The 21,633-nt window shown below is 45.8% G+C and overlaps 1 protein-coding gene across 4 annotated transcripts in view; it reads left to right on the top strand.

The window, feature by feature from the left end:
* Window positions 1-21,633, top strand: part of LRRC1 (leucine rich repeat containing 1) — a 130,095-nt gene that overhangs the window by 24,834 nt on the left and 83,628 nt on the right. The window contains exon 1 of one of the 4 annotated variants that reach the window (XM_060403074.1): window positions 453-5,807. The exons of 2 other annotated variants lie outside the window; for them this stretch is intronic. In XM_060403074.1, coding sequence (XP_060259057.1) covers window positions 5,631-5,807 — 177 coding nt within the window. In that variant the 5' untranslated portion in view covers window positions 453-5,630. Of the gene's footprint in view, window positions 1-452; window positions 17,645-21,633 lie in introns of those variants that run through there. One more of the 4 variants, XM_060403076.1, reaches the window with a different exon arrangement.

The raw sequence follows: 21,633 nt of genomic DNA, 5'->3' as shown, positions 1-21,633 counted from the left end.
TCTCATTAGATTAGCACATTAGCTCTACTGTGGCTGCCTTTCAAAAGATCTTTTTTCCACTGGATTTTCTTAAAAACTTACTGGCTAGTTTCTGGGGCCTCGAAAATGAAAGAAAAATGTGTCATCAAATGGCAAGAAAGTGGGAGCCAGGAGCTGAATTTAAGACTTCTGACCTTCAGCAGGTTACTCAGCCCCTGTGAACTTCCGTCCCATATACCATCCTTGGTGTGAAATGGAAACCTCTTGCTCCTAGTCCTGTTATAAATAAGGGCACTCTACGCGGGCATCTGGAGTGGAGCTGTGCACACTGTCGGCTCCCTGGGATTAGCATCAGTGTCTGAAACACGCCCGCAGCAGTGCCGCACGGCCGGACACCTGCCTCGTGCCCCCGGTCACTCCTGCAGGTGGATGACACACCCACGGCCAGCCTTCTCTGAGTTGACCTTGATCGTTCCCCAGTTTCCACTCCCCCTGTTTTCTCTTCGTCCCGTCCCTCCGTTGGTCCAGGCACCCTAAGAGGTGTTCCCACAGCCCTTGGTGAGTTCCAGATGCTCTGTTTAGGGACACAGCTGCTTAGGGACACAACCCCCTGCGGGCCACACGATCTCTGCGGTCGTGCCTGTACGTTTTGTATCCTCAGTTACTCTGAGACTATTGGATGGTCCCGAAGACCATCTGAGAAGCCACCGCTTGCTTTTTCCGTCTTCATTCCGCTCTCTGGTCTTTGCCAAGTTGTTGGGCCCTGGTGGCCTTTCTCAGATTCTGTGCAGACCCCTACTCTGTTTTTAAAACCAGGTAACTTGTTTTTGGCTGTGCTGGGCCTGCACAAGGGCTTTCTCTAGTTGCAGCGCGCGGGCTTCTCATTGTGGTGGCGGCTCATGGAGCATGGGCTCTGGGCACGAGGGCATCTGTAGTCGCTGCATGCAAGCATAAAAGCTCCGCAGCGTGTGGACTCTTCCTGGAGCAGGGATCAAACCCCTGTCCCTGGAGTTGGCAGGCGGATTCTGGACCTCCAGGGAAGTCCAGACCCCTGCACTTAAATATAGTGATGAAGGGGAACTTTTTCAGTAACTGTAGTGGTCCCTTTCAAGCTGACTTTGGAAAGACTCCAAGGTTAACGCTTTGCTTTCTAATACTAGGCTTTTAAAACATTAAGAAAAAAAACTTTTCTTTTTTTAATGTTGTGAGAGCATTCTGTTCTTTTCCTTTTTGAATGGAGCCCATCAAACATATTTAGGTTTTTGTCAGTAATTATTTTGAACTAAAACTTTCGAAAGAAATTATAATCACCACACTTGTCATGAATTGAGAGACTGTTTACTCTTTGTTCTTCCCCTGGCTGTGTATTTCTGGGTCCTGTTAGGAACAGCACATCCACTGTTCCAGTGTCAGGTGGCTGGTAAGGAATACGGCTCCTTGACAAGAAGAACATAGCAATTGAGAGAGGACAATTGCAGAGGAGCCCGGAGGATGCAGGGGCCGCAAAGGCTCAGATGCCAGCGAGAGACCAGGGAAAACGGTTTAAACTTGCTTCTTCAGTGTTTAAACCAATGGATGATCCTAAAATAAAGCCCTACCCCCCACCCCAGAAAGCCAGAACAAGTACCATTGTGTGAATCCCACCTTTGGAATGGAGGAGATCAGGGAGATACAGGACAAGACTTAGTCTGGCAGCCCTGCTGTGGCCTCATCAGGAAGATGGCTCTGGCATTCTGAGAGCCAGAACACTGCTGGCCTCTCCAGTGTGCTGACAGGTGAGTGGCCTGGAGCAGTGACAGTGTGTTTCCTAGAGGTGGCTGGGGAGCGAGCAGCCAGCACGTGGGGTTTGCTGAGCTGCAGCCAGGTCCTGGAGGGTTGGCTCAGGTTTCCGAGGTTCACCCGGGATTAGCAGACGAATGGCCACCTCATCTGTCCCTGGCTGTGTACTGAAATCTCACTGGCACTGAATGCCCGCTCACTTCATTTGTCCATCCGAGGGCCTCTCCGGATGTGCTTTTTCGTAATGGGCAGGAAGAATGGCCACATAAAGGATTCATCCTCTCCTCTTCTTGGTCTTGACCTGGCAGACGTGAAATCCACAGGTGTATTCTTGGGAGATGTGAGGGTGTTCCCTGCAGTGGGGAAGGTTGAGCCCTGTTTAGGTGGGAGCCTCCCAAGCGCTAGAAAGGGCTTGAGCAGGTGCGGTGGCGAGAGGTACGCCAGAGCTTCTTCCAGCTCAGCTGTCACCGACATACAGAGAGATCAGACGCCCAGACGCTTCGCTTAAGGTCAGACTCTGACCTGTCCGTGTCCTTGGTCCTTGGGGAGGTCACGGCAGCCTGAAGGCCGTGGCCAGCCTGCTCCTGGTCTGCGGCCTCACAGTGCTCCACCCGGACCTGCCTTCTGTAACAGGGGAGGACAGTGTGTTCTGTTACAAGTGTCCCGCTAAAGAGATGTTGCCTGTAAGCTTAAATTCTACATAATGGCCCATCTCTGGCAACCCTGACTCCCCAGTAGTGAGTGTGAAGCTAAAATATCTTTGTTCAGGTCACAGGCAGGAAGATCTTGACCAGCTCCCAGCTCATCTGTGCATGACCGCAGGAAGGAAAAAATTGACAGAATCCCTCTGGAGGCTGATGGGAATCAGCAAATGCTTGACTTGACTGCCTCCCCTTTTAGTACAAAGGAAGCCTGACTTCTGACTCGGGCGAGATGGTCTTCGGGACGTGAGGCCACCATCCTCTCAGCCTGCTGGCTCTCCTAGCGCAGCCACTGTTCTTCTCTTCATCGTTGGCCGGTCGCGAGGCAGGTAGTGTGAGTTTGGACGCGGCAGCAGTTCCCACTCATAGTGCCATTCTCACCTGTGTGTGTGTGTGTGCGCGGATACCCACGTCAGTCACGTCCGACTCTGCGACCCCGTGGACTGTAGCCCAGCAGGCTCCTCTGTCCATGGGATTTCCCGGGCAAGAGTACTGGAGTGGGTTGGCATTTCCTTCTCCCGGAGATCTTCCCAACCCAGGGACTGAACCCTTGTTTCCCATGTCTCCTGCGTTGGCGTGCAGTTCTTTACGACCGAGCCACTTGGGAAGCCCCCACTGTTCTCCTTTATGAGGTCTGATTTTTGGATTTAAAACAAGAGCCTTCGATTAGCATGGAAAGTACAGATAGGAATCAATTAAGATTCCGTATTTTTTAAAGTTCTTTGTAGCTCCTGAGGGAGGACGTAGTCCTTTCGTGGAGAGCTTACTGTGTTGCGGCCTGCATCCTTGCGCAGAAGCCAGTGCTGATGCTGTCTGGCCAGACTCTTCCTTTATCTCCTTCCTTGCAACTCCCGTGAAAAGTCACGCTGTGTTTTTGACATCCGTCTTGATCAGGCTTATTTTCCTCCTCAGTCACCAGGGGGTGTGATGTCATGTTCGTTCTTGTTGGCAGCTCTGGGTCTTTGTTGTGGCACAGGAGCTTCTCCTGTGCGTGGAGAGCAGACGCTAGAGCACGTGGGCTCAGTGGTTGCAGCACGAGGGCTTGGCTGCCCCGCGGCTCGTGGGATCTTAGTTTGCTGACCAGGAAGTGAACCCGTGTCTCCTGCATTGGAAGCCAATTTCTTAGTACTAGACCACCAGGGAAGTTCCGTGACATCATGGTATGACTTGATTTTAGAGTGCTGAACTCTGACCCCAGATAACCTGCTGATGGCTTGGCTGCTTCTTGCAGATGCTGTACTTTTCGCTCAGTCATGTCTGACCCTTTGCGGCCCCATGGACTATACAGTCCATGGAATTCTCCAGGCCAAAATACTGGAGTGGGTAGCCTTTCCCTTCTCCAGGGGATCTTCCCAACCCAAGGATTGAACCCAGGTCTCCCGCATTGCAGGCGGATTCTTTACCAGCTGAGTCACAAGGAAGCCCCAGGGCTAGTTAATTATAAGCCAGAGAGCAGATCACAAGTTGTTATCTAAGAACCTTGGTATGTTTTGACTGGAAGGAAGAACATGCCCAAGGGAAGTTGAACTTGCAGAATCTCGGGGTCAGAAAGGTACTTTGTAGGCCAACTTCCCATCTAGTCCATCTGATTCCATCCTGAAGCCACACTGAGCAGTCATCTAGCCTGTTTGAGCAGGGAAGTCACTGGGTCCCCAGAGGACTCTGCCATATTTCAGTTCAATTATAGAGGGATGTTTTTCTTGCTTTGCTTGGGCCTTACTGAGCAAGTCTGACTCTTTCACCATGTGACAGGTCTTCAGATACTCATAAGCCATTTGACAGCTCCTGCAAATCTGAGCTCCCTTTTGGCTCATCACCATTCTTGCTGTGCTGGTTGCTCCGTCCTGAGCTTTTTGCAGCATCCTCTGCAGTCCCCGTTGTCGCCTGGTAACCATGCATGGGGAAAGAGCGCGGCATTGTCCTTAGACCTTTGATCTGTATGGTTCTTATGTATACTTCATGATGGCGGTAAGTTTCAAATCTTGCATATGTGGTGGGAGAAGATGCACTTAATTTTTTAAAAAATTGAAGTATCGTCGATTTACAATGTTGTGTTAATTTCTGGTGTACAGCGAAGTGGTTCAGTTATACACGCATGCATGCCTGCTGAGTTGCTCAGTCGTGTCCGACTCTTTGTGACCCCATGGACTGTAACACACAAGGCTCCTCTGTCCATGGGATTCTCCAAGCAAGAATACTAGAGTGGGTAGTCATTTCCTTCTCCAGGGGATCTTCTTGACCCAGGGATCCAACCTGGGTCTCCTGCATTGCAAGTAGGTTCTTTACCACCTGACCCACCAGGGAAGCGCTCAGTTATACGTGTCTGTGCATAAGTGCATGTTGTTTTCCGTATTCCTTTCCATCAGGTAAATCACAGGATATTGATGGGGCATAAAGACTTCTGAGAGGTTGTGGCATTTGGGGTGAGCGGCATGTTCCTAGCTGGAGAAAGGTGTTGGAGACAGTGAGGGGGACCGGTCGCATAGCAGATGGTTCCCTGGGGCTGCAGATGTGGGGGGGACCGAGGTCAGAAAGGCCACTGGGCAGTTGCGGGCAGAGGGTAACTGGATGTCAGACTTGCAGCCTGGGGAGCCTGGGTGTGAGGGGTGGTTTGGATGCCTTACGCACCATGTAGTCCTCCTCGAGTTCAGTTCAAAAGATGGACTGCTGCCTGGGCCGTTCTGTGGGTGGCATGGGGTACGAGGAGGCACTTCACAAACTGCCACAACCTACAGGAAACGATGATGCTGTCAGTAGAAGGTGCCCAGTTATGAGAGCCAGACTGTGTAGCTCTGGGGCTTGCGTCTTGTTCTGTGAGCGGGGGTCAGCTGCTGGGGGCTTCGAGAAGACCCATCCAGGCTCCCTGGGGGTCAGACAAGCTGTGATGAGATGAGGGGTACCCTGAGCTTCCACCCCTGACCTGCAGGTGTGCGTGTGGAACATGGAACGCGGCTTGTTTGAGAGGTGGGTGGTCTTGGTTCAAGGCTAGGGAGAGAGACACGGGCAGTGTGCCTCACTCGCCCGCCTTCCTTTCTCATCCTTAGACTCCCAGGCAGTGGCCCTGGCAGGGAGCCTGAATCCCTTTGGCTTCTGGAGCACCAAGGCCTGCGCTACTGGTCATCACAGGGCCAGGGCTCTGTAGGGGCCGCTACCCAGAGGGCCTCTGCCTGCATGGGCTCTGCCCTCCTCCCGCCGGCCTCCCGCCTCCCCGCCCACCTGCCTGGGCTCCGCCCTCCTCCTGGCGGGCCTCCTGGCCTCCCCGCCCACCCGTGTGCCCATCTGAAGTCTCGTCTGACTTTGCCCTCCCGAGGTCCCCAGGCTTCCCCGAAATACTTCCAGCCCTTTCAGGTTGGTTTTCATTCACTCTTTTGCTTTGTTGTGTTTTGGATTATTTGATGAGTTGGAAATAGCTGCTTTTGAATTTACTTGCCTTATTTGGATAGTAGCTCTAGTACTAAGTAGACTGGGGGTGACTGGACTTGTTAACTAACATCTAAGGTCCCTTCTCCAGGTCCTGTAAGCATGTGGTCTCAGCAGTCTATTGATTTATGTGTAATAATGTCTTTTCGTTTGTGGTCTTTCTCTGCTTTTGAAAATAACAGAAATCTTGATATGTATGGATGTGGTCCTCATTTAGCACCTAGCTGCATCCTAACAGGATAATCCGAGGGCATAACGCTGTGGTTGGATCTATATATTTTACATTTGAGAAGTTTTAGTAGCTTAGGTATATAGGATGTTTTTTTTAGTGTATGATTCAATTTATAGGAAATATCCAGAAAAGGCAAATCCATAGAAACAGAAAGCAGATCAATGGTTTCCAAGGGCTGGAGAAAGGGAGATTTGGGGAGTTATTGTTTACTGGGTGCAGAGTCTGGTTGGGATAATGAGAAAGTTCTGGAAATAGAAGTGGTGGTTGTACAGCACTGTGAGTACACCCAACACCATATAACTGTATACTTAAAAACAGTTCAATGCATACATTTATGTTTATAAATTACTACAGTTTTTTTAAAAAAGACCAGAAGGTCACAAAACAAAGTTTAGTTGTTGACGTTTGAGTGGTAGATTTACCAAGATCATGCCTTCTTTCCTCTTTGAAAGATGCTACTCCTTTACGGGGGACATTGCTTATGACTGGCTTCAGTTTATAAAGTACTGCAGCAGTATGTAGTCAATCTGAGTTTATCGCACTGCAAAGCCTTCTGACGCGAGCGCCCCTCGACCTCTGGGTGGGGACCCTGCTCAGACGACACCCCGTCCCTGTCAGCGTGCGGCTACCATGCTGGCCGGAGGAAACGATCCGCCTCTAGGCTTCACCCCGGTCAGGAGGGGGTGTTTTATGGAGGGATAGCAGTGATAATTACAGCTAACATTTGTCAAACGTTTCTCCTAGGCCAGCACTGTTCTACGTACTTGACCTGGACTTGCTCATACAATTGTCACTGCCGCTCAGTGAGGGATGGGTGCTGTTATGACCCCTTTTACAGATGGAGATACCGGGGTACAGGGAGGCTAAGCAGCTTGCCTGAGGTCACACAGACAGCCAGTAACTTGGGGAGCCAGCTCTGCAGACTTGGGGCCCCACAGTGCTTCTTGACCCTCTGTTTATCATAGCAGACAGGTGGGGACTTTGGACCTGCGTTTGGACCCTGCTGCTGACGCCTGTGTAAGGGGGCCCAGGTGTCGCTGCCTTGTGCTGCACTTTCATGATTTGTGAACTGGTAGCTGCTGGGCTTAGGGTGGTTTTTAAGATCCAGTGAGGCAATGTTTATAGAGCCCCTAGCCTGCTACCTGGCATCTTAGGGGCATTTCGTATTTAGTTTAGAGTTACTTTTGTGAAAAGTAAAGTTTTGAAGTTTTTGAAATTAGACTTTCAAAATCCACTCTGATCACGTAGGATTTTAATTTTAAATCTCTTGGACCTATGCATACGAGAGGATTGACCTTAAAAGAAATGATCAGTGAGTAGCCAGCCAGGAGTCAGCAGTGCTGCGAAAGGTGCTTTCCAAAGAGAAGGTGATGCCGGGTCAGGCTCAGATTCCATTGGTGCAGATAGAATGGATGGATGGTGCTGATGGGACCCCACGGCAGGGCTGAAGGGATGACCTTTTATTAGACGCACCTGGGTAAAAAGCTGGACTCTGGGCTGGGAGTTGGAGGCTGGGGAAGTGATAGCCCAGAACCTGCCGGAACCCTGAAGCTACCACAGAAAATTGCCCCGGGAGCTTACGGGGGGTAGTCCTCACCATTATAGCAGGCCACCTGGGAGCTCTTGCTTGTTTCCTGGGGTCCAGGAGCTGAAGGAAGGCAGCTGCCTCTCCTGCTTCACTCTGGGATTCTTTCAGGACTTCCCTTTTTCCTGAATGTTCGTTTTGGTCACAGGCTGCAATGGAAGGTTTCCGACTCTGCCAATTCGTGAGGTGATGCACTGAGTAAACTCTTATCCTGCAGGGATGACTGGTTGGCAGCGTGAGCAGTTGCCAGGACCTCTCTGCAGAGCTTGGCGGCAACAGAAGAACCAAGTCCTTAACTGTTGGGCCGAATGAGTGGAGTGGCTGGTGGGGGGGGCCTGGGTACCCCCAGCCCTGCTGTGTGTCCCGATGTTGGGCCAGTGCCAGGCACGTCGCATGGCCTCTGACCAAGGTTGCTGGCAAACAGGAGAAATAAAATCTAAAGCACGTTGAAAAGCACAGCCTGAAGAAGTGGCTGGGAGAGAGCTCTGCCCGCCCTCTCCCCACGCAAAGCGTTTACTTAGATGGAGACCATGGGGCCGAGTGTTTTCTGGGGGACACTAGTGGTTTCTCTTGTTCCTTACAGTAGGGCGATTCAGAAAGTTTTCAAAATTAGGCCTTGTGTTTGTGGTTCTTCATCTGGATTAACACTGGAACTTAGTATCTGTTCAGTCTGTGGCGCTGAAACGCCGGGATGGGCAGGAGCTCCGTCGTGTTTTTGCGTAACTGTTTGGGAGTTGCTAGGGAATCTGCTCTTGGTTTTTTCCATCTTGCTTCTCGCTTAGCTGTCGGGGCAGCCAGTAGGAAGCAAAGTGCATTTACTGTGTGTGAGAAGTTTGAACACGAGAGAGGATCTCCTTTGAAGACGCCAGGCCGCTCTCACAGGAGCTAGATGCACTTGGGAACCCGAGCCTGTCTAGGTGGAGCGAGACACTCATACTGAAGTTCCTGAATTATGAAATTTTAGTTTTGAATTGTGATTACAGACTGTATTTAGAATATATTAGAAAATGTTTGCAGGGGGTGAGCCGTGCAACAGCTCGTAAAACATGGATTCTGGGCATCTGTCAAATTCACTGGTTCCCCCCACTGCCCCAGAAATCTCTTGATAGTGGCTTACAACAGTGTGATCATCTCCAGTGTTTTTGAGGATAAGAGACAAAGTCCTTTTCTTATCTCTTATAATTAGTGTGTACCAAAACTGCCGTTACATGTCACCTTAGAAGGTTAGGGGACATTCTTCCATTTTGATTTATTTCCAGTCACATTGACGGACATTTAAAAATTCCTCCCGTGTAATCAAATGTTCTGTGCACTTTTTCATTGCATCTCCTCCTTTGGGCATCCCAACAGCTTCTCTGTCCTTAACAGAGAGTCTTGTCCCAGCCCCCTCCACCCCTGTCAGCATCGGGTCAAACACAGGCTCTCCTGCCAACCAGAGACCAAACCAAGGGCTCCCTTTCTCAGTTGAAGGTCAGCATGGCATGGAGGGCACTCAGCAGATAGTGCCCAGTAGTCCAGGACGTGCTGTGCCGACCTTCACACATCTTCAGGCTTCAAATCCAAGACATGGTTTTATACTGACATTCATGTGAACAATTATATTTTGCGTCTGTTGTAACAAAAAGTCACGCGATGACTGTTTTCACAGTGAGGTATCTCCAAATAAAAGTTCCTATGTGGAAGGGCTTGGAGTCTTTGTGAGGTTTCTCTAATGGACGCTTCCTCCGCCTCGGGACCCAGGCTGGTTTGGGACACCGTGGAGTTGGTGGTGTGATTTCACTGGGAACACTGCTGAATATTCAGGGGAAATGATGCAATACAGTCTGATTCGTTCAGATTATATAGAAAAAGACTCACAAATTAGGCCTGTCATTATTCTAAAGATATCAAGCCACAGAGGTATTGATGAGTTTTGTGGTTAGCAAAAGAGACTCTTGCCCAGAGTTTTGAGTGACTGTGATCTGGTAACTCAGAGTTAATAGCATGCTATTAATTCATCAGTGACCGGATTCCTCCAGTTCTTGCTCGCTATCTGGAAAGATCAACCCTTGGCTAGGGTGCTCTCAGTTTATTACTTCAGGAGGTGGAAAACCTCAGCGAGTTGGCAGTTGGCAGAATTCTGTTCATCCAGGATGGGCCTTCTTTAGTGTTGCCTGTATCTTTTCTTAGTTGAGCCTGGAAGAACGCAGAGCATTGATCCAAATGTTGGTATATTTCTTGAGAAAATTTAGCAAGTCTTCCTAATAGTTTTTCTGAATAACCCATGTTTAAGTGGTGTCTCACTGGAAACTGATCTTACTGGTGTGGCGTGATTGACCATAAAATAAGCCTGATTTTTTTTTTTTTAACCTAAAGAAGCGTATCAGGTGTAGCTAAAGACAAGACATTTATTATCCTTTCACAGTATTTTGAGCCTCACTTGTGATGATTCCACTTTCCCCCTTGTGTCTTAACTACTGTTTGTGTCAACTCCTGGGCGTCTCCTGAGAGTAAGGACTGCGTCTGTTGACGTCTTTTCCTCCACTTCAGAACCCTGTGCGTGGGTTCTGTGTAGTGCCTGCTCCTGTTGTTAGCTTGGAAGAGTTGTATTGAATCCAAGACAAAACGTCCCCCAAACAGGATTTTATTCCACTTGAGTCACGTAATGCCTTCCTGAGTACAATGTGTGAAAAATTCAACCTTATTCAAAATCCTGTGTCAAAATACGAGACCACTTTAATAATCTGAATTGATTATCTGTTTGACTTCTTGTTGGAAGAGCTGTTTCTTGGTGCGTAAGCTGGTCTTAGTGCCTTCCCTTCAAGTTTTGCTTGAAGTCAGTTCAAGTTTAAAGGAAAATCAACTCTTCCTTCAGATAAATAGGCTTTGGATTTTTATGGTACAAAACATAGGTACCCCACAGCCGAGTGGTCCTTATTCACGGAATTAAAATTATTTTTTTTCAGATTTAACTTTTTAAAGTGTTTTTTTCCCCTAAAATTAGTATTGCGTTAAAAAATTGATTGTTTATTTTTGGCCGTGCTGGGTCCTTGTGGCTTCATGTGTTCGCTCTCTAATTGCGGTGAGCAGAGGCTGCTCTTCATTGTGGAGCTTTTCACTGCGGTGACTTCTCTTGCTGTGGAGCACACTCCAGGTGCGCCAGCTTCGGGGGCTGCAACACTTGAGCCCAGTAGTTGCGGCTTGCAGGCCCTAGAACACGGGCTCAGTAGTTGTGGTCCACAGGCTTAGTTGTTCCTTGGTGTGTGGAGTCTTCCCAGACCAGGGATCGAACCCCTGTCCCCTGCGTTGGCAGGCAGAGTCTCATCCCACTGTGCCACCAAGTAAGTCTCAGCATTACTTTTTTAGCATAACAGGCATTATACAGTTTATATACTTTTGCATTTTTTTCATAGTCCTAGAACACACGGATTTATCATATTATTAAATATTCTCTAGAAACATTTTTCGGAGAAGGCAGTGGCATCCCACTCCAGCACTCTTGCCTGGAAAATCCCATGGACGGAGGAGCCTGGAAGGCTGCAGTCCATGGGGTCGTTAAGAGTCAGGCACGACTGAGCGACTTCACTTTCACTTTTCACTTTTATGCATTGGAGAAGGAAGTGGCAACCCACTCCAGTATTCTTGCCTTGGAGAATCCCAGGGACAGAGGAGCCTAGTGGGCTGCCGTCTCTGGGCTCGCACAGAGTCGGACACGACTGAAGCGACTTAGCATAGCATAGCATAGCATAGCATAGAAACATTTTTAATGGTCATGCAGTAACTCATTACTTAACCAGCCTGTATTTAATCCTTCCCCTTTGTTAGGTTTCAGGTTGACATCTCTTTCTTGCTGTGGTATCTGATTCTCCCATGCTGGCCCTCCTCTCTCTGTGCCACCAGCCTGCCCGCCAGTGCCCACGGCTTTCCCTCAATAGGGTCCTCAGCACAGGAGAACTACGTACTCTCGATGAATGTTTCTCTTCTCCAAACCGTTGCCAATACCTCTCCATCCTCATCCACAGACTTCTGATCATAGCACCATAAATGAAGCATTCCCCGTTTTATGATTCTCACAGTGATTCACACCTGAGCTATTTTAATTACCGAGGGTACACCCTTGAGGCGTTCGTACCTCCTTACTGTTCATTCATGACGCCAGCTTGATAATGTAATGAAAGCACCTTGAAAATGTGAAAATTTGTTAGCAAATAAGAGAGGGTAAAATGGTTAGTAGAGACCAGAGACAGAAAAATTGGAAAGAGAAATATTCCCAGTGGAGTAAACACCTTTGTCGTAAGCGCTCACGTATGCAGGCCAGCTCTAGTGGGAAGCTCGTTTGCTTTTCTGAACTTTGATTTGCCTGTGACCTTCTGGGGCCACTCAAGGAGAAGAACACGCACTCTTCTTTGTTGTCTGAAGAACGTGGACCTGTGCCACTCAGTCAGGAACTGATTGAAACATTTGTTTTAGAACAGGAGACTTTTTTCCCTGTGGTCTGTTCCACTTACTTGTCTTATGGACGAATCAGTGAGCAGGGAAATAGATTTCTCCTGCTTCCCATTATAGAGAGGGCGGCTAGTGTTATTGGAGCGGCTGAACCTTTCATCTCATTTCATGTTTATCATCTGTGCAGTGGTCCAGGCAGTGGGGCGTGGCCATCAGCTTCCCATTTTGTGAATCAGCGTTCTAAATTCTTGACTCTGTTTTGAATTTCATCGTATGTCTATCTAAAAATCGTTCAGAGTTTGAATTGCCAGTTGAACAGACAGTGTGGGAAGTCTTTTTTGAAATCTGCCAGGGCTGCCCTGCTGCGGGGGATGTTTCCTCCTTTGCCTCCTAAAGTAGACCGAGCTTTTTCTTTATGGACATGTCCCTTTTGCTCTGACATATTGTAGATTTGTATGAAGAAGGCGGGAGGATAAAGGGACGACAGGGGATGAGATGGTTGGATGGCATCACCGGCTTAATGGACATGAGTTTGAGCAAGCAGTGGGAGCTGGTGATGGACAGGGAGGCCTGGCGTGCTGCAGTTCAGGGGGTCGCAAAGAGTCAGACAGGACTGAGCGACTAAACTGAACTGGTCCCAGTTCTGTGTACTGGTTTCCTGTCTTTCAGCCTTTCCCCTGGCCTTAGGCTTTATCTGGAGCTAGCATTCCAGGCCCAGGTGCCCCCAGAAGGTAATCTCTTTCCATCTGTCTGGATTTCTTCCCCTTCACACCTGGTCTGTGTGCCTGGACTGCCATGCGGGCCCCTCAGCGTGTTGTTTTCTTTCCCCACAGCACTGGCAGCATTGTAGTATGACCCAGCCCTAGTTCCCACGTCCCGGGACTTTGTTTCACTTTGCTCACTAGAATATAGTTTCACTGATGTTTTTTGTTTGCCAGTTACCTGAGAATTTATTATTTTGTGATTCTCCAACGTGGGTATGCCTTGGAATTTTCCTGAAAGAATGTTATTAACTGGTAGTAGCATCTGGGAGCTGTGTAACGTTGCTGAAATCTGTTTCCTCATCAGTGAACTGGAGATGAAAAACTTGCCCTCACTGGCACATGTAGCAATGTACCCCATGGACTGTAGGTCTCCAGGCTCCTCTGTCCGTGGGATTGTCTTGGCAGGAATACTGGAGTAGGTCACCCTTTCCTTCTCCATGGGATCTTCCCGACCCAGGGATTGAGCCTGCATCTGCTGTGGTTCCTGCATCGGCAGGCAAATTCTTTACCACTGAGCCACCTGGGAAGCCCAGTGAAATAAAAATGTCCAGGAAAACTCTAATTTGAAAAGATACTTGCACCCCCATGGTTACAGCAGCACTTCTTACAATAGCCAAGACACGGAGCAGCCTAAATGCCCGTCTACAGATGACTGGATAAAGGAGGCGTGGTGCAGGTATACAGTGGCATACTACTCAGCCATAAAAACGGAAATAATGCCACTCTATAACAGCATGGACTGACCTGGAGATTACAGAAGTGAAGTCAGACAGAGAAAGAGACATGGTATCTCTTATATGTGAAGTCTAAGAGAACAAGACAGTTGAACTTAATTTATATAACAAAAACAGACTCACATACACAGAACACAAGTTTATAGTTGCCAACAGGGAAAGTAGGGTGGTGAGGGGGGATAGATTAGGAGTTTGGGATTAGCAGATACAAACTACATAAACTAGATAAACAACAGAGACCTACTGTTTGGCACTGGGAACTATATTCAGAGCCTTTTAATAAATAACTAATGGAAACCAGTCCAAAAAAGAACACGAATGTGTGTGTGTGACTGAGTCGTTTTGCCGTACACGAGAAGTTGACACAACATTGTAAATCAGCTACACTTCAATTAAATGAAAAGGTGTGGGTACCTAGCTTCGGTTCAGCTCAGTTCAGTTCAGTCGCTCAGTCGTGTCTGACTCTTTGCGACCCCATGAACCGCAGCATGCCAGGCCTCCCTGTCCATCACCAACTCCCGGAGTCCACCCAAACTCATGTCCATTGAGTCGGTGATGCCATCCAACCATCTCATCTTCTCTCGTCCCCTTCTCCTCCCACCCTCAATCTCCCAGCATCAGGGTCTTTTCTAGTGAGTCAGCTTTTTGCATCAGGTGGCCAAAGTATTGGAGTTTCAGCTTCAACATCAGTCCTTCCAATGAACACTCAGGACTGATCTCCTTTAGGATGGACTGGTTGGGTTCCTAGCTTAGTCTTTCTTGATCAAGGGGGATTCCTTCTTTATCAGCATCTGTCAATTCTGTGTGCAGTTTGACATCCTTATTGAGATGTAATTCACAGGTTATACAATTCCCTCACTTAAAAGTTCACGATTCAGTGGTTTTAGTATATTCGCAGGGTTGTGCAGCCATTACCACAATTAATTTTAGAATGTTTTCATCGCCCCCAAAAGAACCCCATACCCCTTCGCAGTCATTTCCCATTTCCTAGGCAACCACTAATCTACTTTCTGTAATTTTATTCGTTTTTAAGTGCATGCTTGTTATATTGTGGGCTAATAGGATTGTCATGTTTTTTATGGTACATTGAAGATATTTTGAAATGCAGTTCTAACATTTTTAGAACTAAAAAGAGCCCTTCGATCATTTAATGCTTATTTTTTACAGAAACAGAGGACCAGGGAAGTCAAGTGATTCCCCTGGGGACATTCCCATTCCACACCTCTTTACCAAAACATAGTAGAAAAAGTATCTTATTAACACTTGTTTCGTCAGTAGTTCTTATTTTTGAGTGTTTGCTGAAACCCTTTCAAATTCAAATTCTGGATGTGAGCTCTGATCCTTTGAATTCTCTGCTTTAGCTAATGGATCTTTTTATTCTTCTGTGAATATTTCTTGGGTCTTTTCCCTTTAACATTCTCATGTGTTAAAAGTCACGTCTTAACCAACTTTATCCAGTATATTATTACATTTTCTGTTTAGATTTCCTTTGGAAAACTCGTTACTCCGGGGTGAATCATAGAGTTTTATAGGATAGTCCGTCTGGTTTTTATACGTGGTCTTCTGTGGTACCTCTGAGGCCCCCACCTCATTTTACAGTAGACCATGTAATCTACCAGATTTCACCCCTTCCAAGCCTCTTTTCAGCGTGATTTTTGCTGCTCTTTCCATCTACCGGTGGAGACTTATTTCCCCATTCCCCTCACTGTGGCAGAAGTGACATGGTGCAGATTTCACGGTTTTGGCTCTGAGAGTCCTCCCGGACTCTGCCCCCTTTGAATGCCGGTCCAAGAGCCGCTGGATCATATGGCAAAGGAGAGAGGCCTGTGGAGAGCGGAGGAGCTCCAGCTGGGTGTTGGCCCAAGTAGCAAACCATAAGCTGAGGCCGGGGTGGTGGTCTTCCTGCCCCTCTGAGCCGCTCGCTGAGTGAAAGTGCATGAGTGAGCTCAAGTGAAAACAGCAGGCCCACAGAAATGTGAGAAATTTCAGAAAATCGTGTTGCTCTTGAGTCGCTGAGTTTGAGATGGTTTGTTGTGCAGCAGTGACCGTTCTATATAGATGTTAGCTCTGTAGCAATGTTGAGATGACTACAGAGTATGATCCAAGTGGAGTCCTTAACTCACTGCTGGGCGCAGAGAATCCCACAGTAAAGGGTGACGGCTAATGGCTGCGGCATGATCCTTCTAATGTTACTGTTGTGGTTACTGTTGGCCTTTTCATTTCTCCTCCTCCAGACATAGTGTCATTGCTTTTCATTACCATCACCTCTGTCAAGGTGAAGAATTTGATGTCATTAGTCCTAATTGTCTGGCATTTTTTCTCTCTGATTAATCAGTAGTTTAAAACTTTTAAAACTTCTCTTACTGTGAAATAAAACACATATATTAATAGTGCACAAAAGCATACATATCCAGCTCACAACAAATTATAAAATGAAAACCTGTGTAGCGCTCAGGTTAGAAGGTTTAGAATTGGCAGGACTCCTAAAGCCCATGTCATGCCCTTCCTGACCATGTTTCCCTCACAACTAGAAGTAGCCGCTAACTTGATTTAATAGTAATCACCTCTTTGCCTTTTTTAAAAATAGTTTTTACCACCTCTGTGTGCATCTCTAAACAAAGAAGTTTAGTTTTGGTGATTTTTCTACATGATATAAATGGAGTAATATAGTGTGCCTTCTTTTGTGTCTGATTTTATTTGCTGAATATTATTTCTAGATTTCTCTGTACTCTAAGAGTAAGTTTATTTTCATTGCCATGAAAAATTTCATTGTAAGAATATATTTCTGTCAGATATACTATTGATGGGTATTTGGGTTATTTATAATTTTGGGCAATTATGAATAATTCTGTCAAGCACATTCAAATATATAAAATATACTAGAATAATATATGTGAAAGTTTTTTTTTTTTTAAACAAGTATGCAAAGTACATACCTAGAAGAACTTCTGGGTAATAAAGTCATGATCACTTTTTTAAGTCTCATAGTGAAGAGCATTGCCAGGTGATAAAAATGATAGAGACTGTAACATGATTGTCCTCACCTGGAGATTAGAACCATTGGTTTACAATATCTTTGCCAAGCTGGTTGACCACAAAGGCAGTTCAGGTCTTTGGGGAAACAGGGGTGTGATGAGACTTAGGTAGGGTGGAAAGGGGTCAGCGTTTAGTTGAGAGGTTGAAAAATGAAAGTAGTCACTCAGTCATGTTCAACTCTTCACGACCCCATGGACTGTAGACCACCAGGCTCCTCCGTCCATGGGATTCTCCAGGCAAGAATACTGGAGTGGGTTGCCATTTCCTTCTCCAGGGGATCTTCCCAATCTAGGGATTGAACCCAGGTCTCCTGCACTGCAGGCAGATTATTTACCCCCTGAGCCACCAGGGAAGCCCAGCTGAAGGGCTAGAAGACGCCCAGAAGGAAGTCTGTGAGTTAATCTGGTGTCCTGACAGCTCAGAGTCAGACGGCTTTTCAGAAGTTTAGTCCCATTCTTTAAACTGTCATCCCCCAGGTGAGTCTGCAACAATGGTTCATCTTTCCCCTACTTTATAGGGAAGTCTGGGGAGACTGTCGATCCTTGGCCATATGGTGATAGCAGAGGACGCAGCTCTTTTAAGACTCTGATTTCCTAAGAAGGGAGAGGAACTAACACTTTATCAAGAGAAGGAAAAAGAATCTTGTTAGAAATGGAGAATGGGAAAAAGAAACATGCTGTTCAACCAAATTAAAGACTCTGTATCTACTAAGAAAAATGGTGGCTATAAGAAGACTGTGGTGCAGCATCGCAGGCCAAGGCAATTTGGGTTTCTTTGCGTGTCACTGTACAGAATGTGCTCGGTGTGGGCCAGGGCGCTGTAATCAACACGGTGCGGTTGAAGAATGGTGTCTGTGTGCCCCATCACGTGATTGCCCTGCCGAGGCGCCCTGCCAAGACTGCCGTGGGAATTGTTCCTGTGGGCCTTGGCTCATCCCAGAGAAGGCAGAAGGGTTTATACAATTTTGGAGTTTTCCTCCATGACTATCTGTAAGTCCAACACTTGAAAATTTAAGCAGTCTTAGTGATATTGTGTCTCTCTTACAGAATGTAGTTGATTTAAAGCATTTGGATGCCAAATTAGGGTCCCATCAGGATGATGAGGGAAGGATTGAGGAATCGCTGTTTTCACTGTGGGATGCTGTTGGATAGGGCCATTTCTATCTGGTCTGTGTGTCCCCAGTTGAATAAAGTAGTATTTGTGACAAATCCTTTTTGAGGATGTTTTTAACATGCAAAACAACTTAAATTTGCTTGCTTGAAATTAGGATTTAAAGTTAGGATTAAATTAGGATTTCTGTTGAACATTGGGATTTGAAGCTTGTCATTTCCACAGGCATAAAACTAGCTTATTACCCACTGACAGTCTAAGTCCCTGGTTGACTTGGTTTCTTGTGTTATTTCTGAACGGTCCTCGAATGTATGGATTTGGTGATGGCTTTTGTGCTGTAGCTTTCCTGGAAAACAAAGTGAGCTTTTCATGGCTGAGTAAACACATAGATGCATTATGAAACTGTCAGACTCTTTTGAACAACTGGCATAAGCTCTGTTATTCAAATGTGACTCTTTTGAATGGCTTTTGTGTCAGCTAATGCTTTAGTATAACCCACATAAAGAAATTTCAGAATCTTTCCTTAAGAAATTAAATTTCAGCTCTATGATTGAAGAACTCCAAAGGATTAGTCCTTTTGTTGAGCACGCTCATTATTATATATAGCTAATTGGTAGCATTCATTTGATGAGATTCATAGTTCATTTAAAAATATCTTTTTTGTTAAAAAGTAAACTTGTTCCTGCATTTCCCTTGTCTCTTAGCTAACTTTCCCCTGTGTTCTCTTCTCAACGGGACATGTGCTTTTCCATCACGTACCTGCTATTTTGTCTTCTTTTAAAATATTTGCATTGTCAATCTCTTTGAAGTTCTCTGGTGTTTATAGTAATCGTTGGTTGCTTAATATTGACTTCTTAATAACATGCTAATCATATTTCCCTTATTTGATATGCTTTTCATTTCTAGTGATAAGAATGCAGAGACATATTGTGCACCATAGCTGCTTTTTCTTATTTTCAATTATATTGCAAGAACAGATGCCCAAAAGTATTGGTACAATGTCAGTGGACTTGAAAACTTTTTATGTTTTGTATTGCCCAATTGGTTTCCAAAAGATGATGCCTTCTTTTTGATTATGTAAGTTACAATCCCTTTTACCAAAGGAAAAAACCGATGAAGCTTACTAAATGTTGGCAGCCTTTATAACTATCATTTGGAGTACCCTGTTGTCTCAGTGGAGATGTTTTCTTTTGTAAATTCAATTTCTATTTTTAGCAAGGTAATATATGCAAATAATTTTTTTTAAATCCCATAAATCTCTTGTCCTCCCCTCACCCACTCCAGTGTCTTGCTTTTGAGAACCCCCAGCTCTGGGATTTTTTATAACATTTGCTTCCACATTGCTAAATGGCTTGCTTTTATAATTTGATTTTTACACAATACTATTTAGTTATTTACTGATTTCCTTCTGTGGAAGATGAGTCTTTAGCACTTAAGGTTTCTTTCCTATCCTCTCAATACTGACATAATATAAAATTTGTTTTTAATAATATATAAATATTGAAATATTATGACTGTATAAATATTATTCATAATCAAATCTTGTATTTTGACTTTATATCTTCTTTTACTCTGTATTTTTTTTTCTGGGATTAATAACTCCTTCCTTTTTTTGCCTGGTGGCTCAGAGGTTAAAGTGCCTGCCTCCAGTGCGGAAGACCTGAGTTCGATCCCTGGGTCGGGAAGATCCCCTGGAGAAGGAAATGGTAACCCACTCCAGTATTCTTGCCTGGAAAATCCCATGGACGGAGAAGCCTGGTAGGCTACAGTCCATGGGGTCGCAAAGAGTCGGACACGACTGAGCGACTTCACTTTCACTTTCTTTTTTTTGCTTGCTTTGTTTTCTGTATTTCGTTTTCTAATTTGTCACCAAGTGAATTTCCTGATACTTCCAGACATGTCAGATAATCCCTCACATGTGTTTTTATTTTTTATTTTCCAAGCTCTCCTCTGAGAGCCCTTGTATGTTCTCCAGTGTAAACTGGCTGCTCTTGGGACCTGCTGCTTGGCTGCCATCTTGGAAAGCCTTCACTGTTTTAGCCTCTGTCTCCTTCTGGTTGGTTGATTCTCTGGTTTCTGAATCTCAGATCTTCCTCCTTTTGATGGCTTCTTGGGAAAGTTGCAAGAAGGTGACTTTTTTGAGACCGTGTATGTCTGAGAATGTCTTTTATTTGTTCATCCTACCTGATTGATAGTTTGGCTGGGTATGTGAGCTTGGGTTGGAAATGTTTTCTTGGAATTTTGAAGGCATTGCTCTGTTGCCTTCTTACTTTCAAGGTTGCTGTTGAGTCCAATGCCATTTCTAAGTCCCAATCCTTTGTTATTAACCTCTTCCCCTTCTCTCCACCCTTTGGCCTCTGGAAACTTTTAGAATCATCTTATTTCTGGAGTTATATTCTTTGGTGTTCCTGTATGTTTTGTTTCGTTCATGTAATTGGCCACGTGGTGGGCCTTTTTAACTGGAAACTTATGCTCTGCAGCCTGTATGTGTCTGGCTTTGGAATATCTGTTCGTCGGATGTGGTACCTTGCAACCTTATCCTCTAATTTTCCTTTTTTCCCCCCTCTTCTGTCTCTCCATCTCTTTGTCTTTCTATTGTCCCTTCTGGGAGATTTCTAGCTTTATATTTCATCTCTTTTGTTGGATTCTTACCTTGATGCTGCATTAGTTTTTAATTTCTTAGGGTTTATTTCTTCTTCTTTTATGGCTGCTTCACCTCCTCTTATTTATCTGTGTCTGAATAACCTTGCCTTTGTTTAAATGAGATTCAGGCACATGAATTAAAAAAGAGAACTGAAGCTCTGAGTGCCTGAATGGGGCTAATAACCTGGGGCTTCCCTCTTGTATAATCTGTGTCCGTAAGTCTGTCTGTTTTCTTGCTGAGAAACCTGGCTGCAGGGAGAAGAGGGTAGATCTCATGGAGCAAGCTCTGACCCCCTTCCCTGTTTCCGGTTGCATGGTCTCATCCCTGATTTTAGCTGGTCTTACAGTCAGCTCTTCTGGAGGAAATTTCCAGTCCCCTGCTTAGTTGTACAAGCCAGAAGAGGGGCTTTGGGGACTTAATTGTCTTTATATCCAAAGAGAAAGTCGCTCAGTCGTGTCTGACTCTTTGTGACCCCATGGACTATATAGTCCATGGAATTCTCCAGGCCAGAATACTGGGGTGGGTAGCTGTTCCCATCTCCAGGGGATCTTCCCAACACAGGGATTTAACCCAGGTCTCCCACATTGCAGGTGGATTCTTTACCAGCTGAGCCACAAAGGAAGCCTGAGAATACTGGAGTAGGTAGCCTATCCCTTCTCCAGTGGATCTTCCCAACCTAGGAATCGAACCTGGGGTCTCCTACAGTGCAGGCAGATTCTTTACCAGCTGAGCTCTCAGGGAAGCCCCTTCCCTCAGAGATACCTGTACCTAATCTCCACAGGCTGCTCACTCCACAGGCTTAAAGTTCAGCTTTGTTTTGACTCTCTTATTTGCTGCCATTTTATTCATCTGTCTCCTTGCTTCAAGGATTTTGTCACATGTCTAGTTTGCTTTTCACCCCCTCTCATCTTGAATTGTCTTCATCCCTTTATTTTGTATTTTTATGTCTATGTCCATCTCCCTATAAATTCCTTTGATGCTATTTTAGTACAGTTTTTAAAGGGTGTGGGGCAGAAGGCATTTGCCCTGTGTGCCATGGTTAAGGCAAGGATCCAGTGCAGGCTTTTTTTTAAATTGACCAAAAATATTTCCTTTTCTCCTACACACACTTGTGGGATATTTATATATTTTCTGATGCACAGGAATTTCTTTTGAAATGTTTAAGAAATAGTTTGTTCTAATTTTCAAATATCTTTACTTAACATAGCAGATGTCATACCAGTT

Source organism: Ovis aries, chromosome 20 (assembly GCF_016772045.2).
Source record: "Ovis aries strain OAR_USU_Benz2616 breed Rambouillet chromosome 20, ARS-UI_Ramb_v3.0, whole genome shotgun sequence".
NCBI classification, from domain to species: domain Eukaryota; kingdom Metazoa; phylum Chordata; class Mammalia; order Artiodactyla; family Bovidae; genus Ovis; species Ovis aries.
This window is presented reverse-complemented; position numbering and strand designations above follow the sequence as displayed.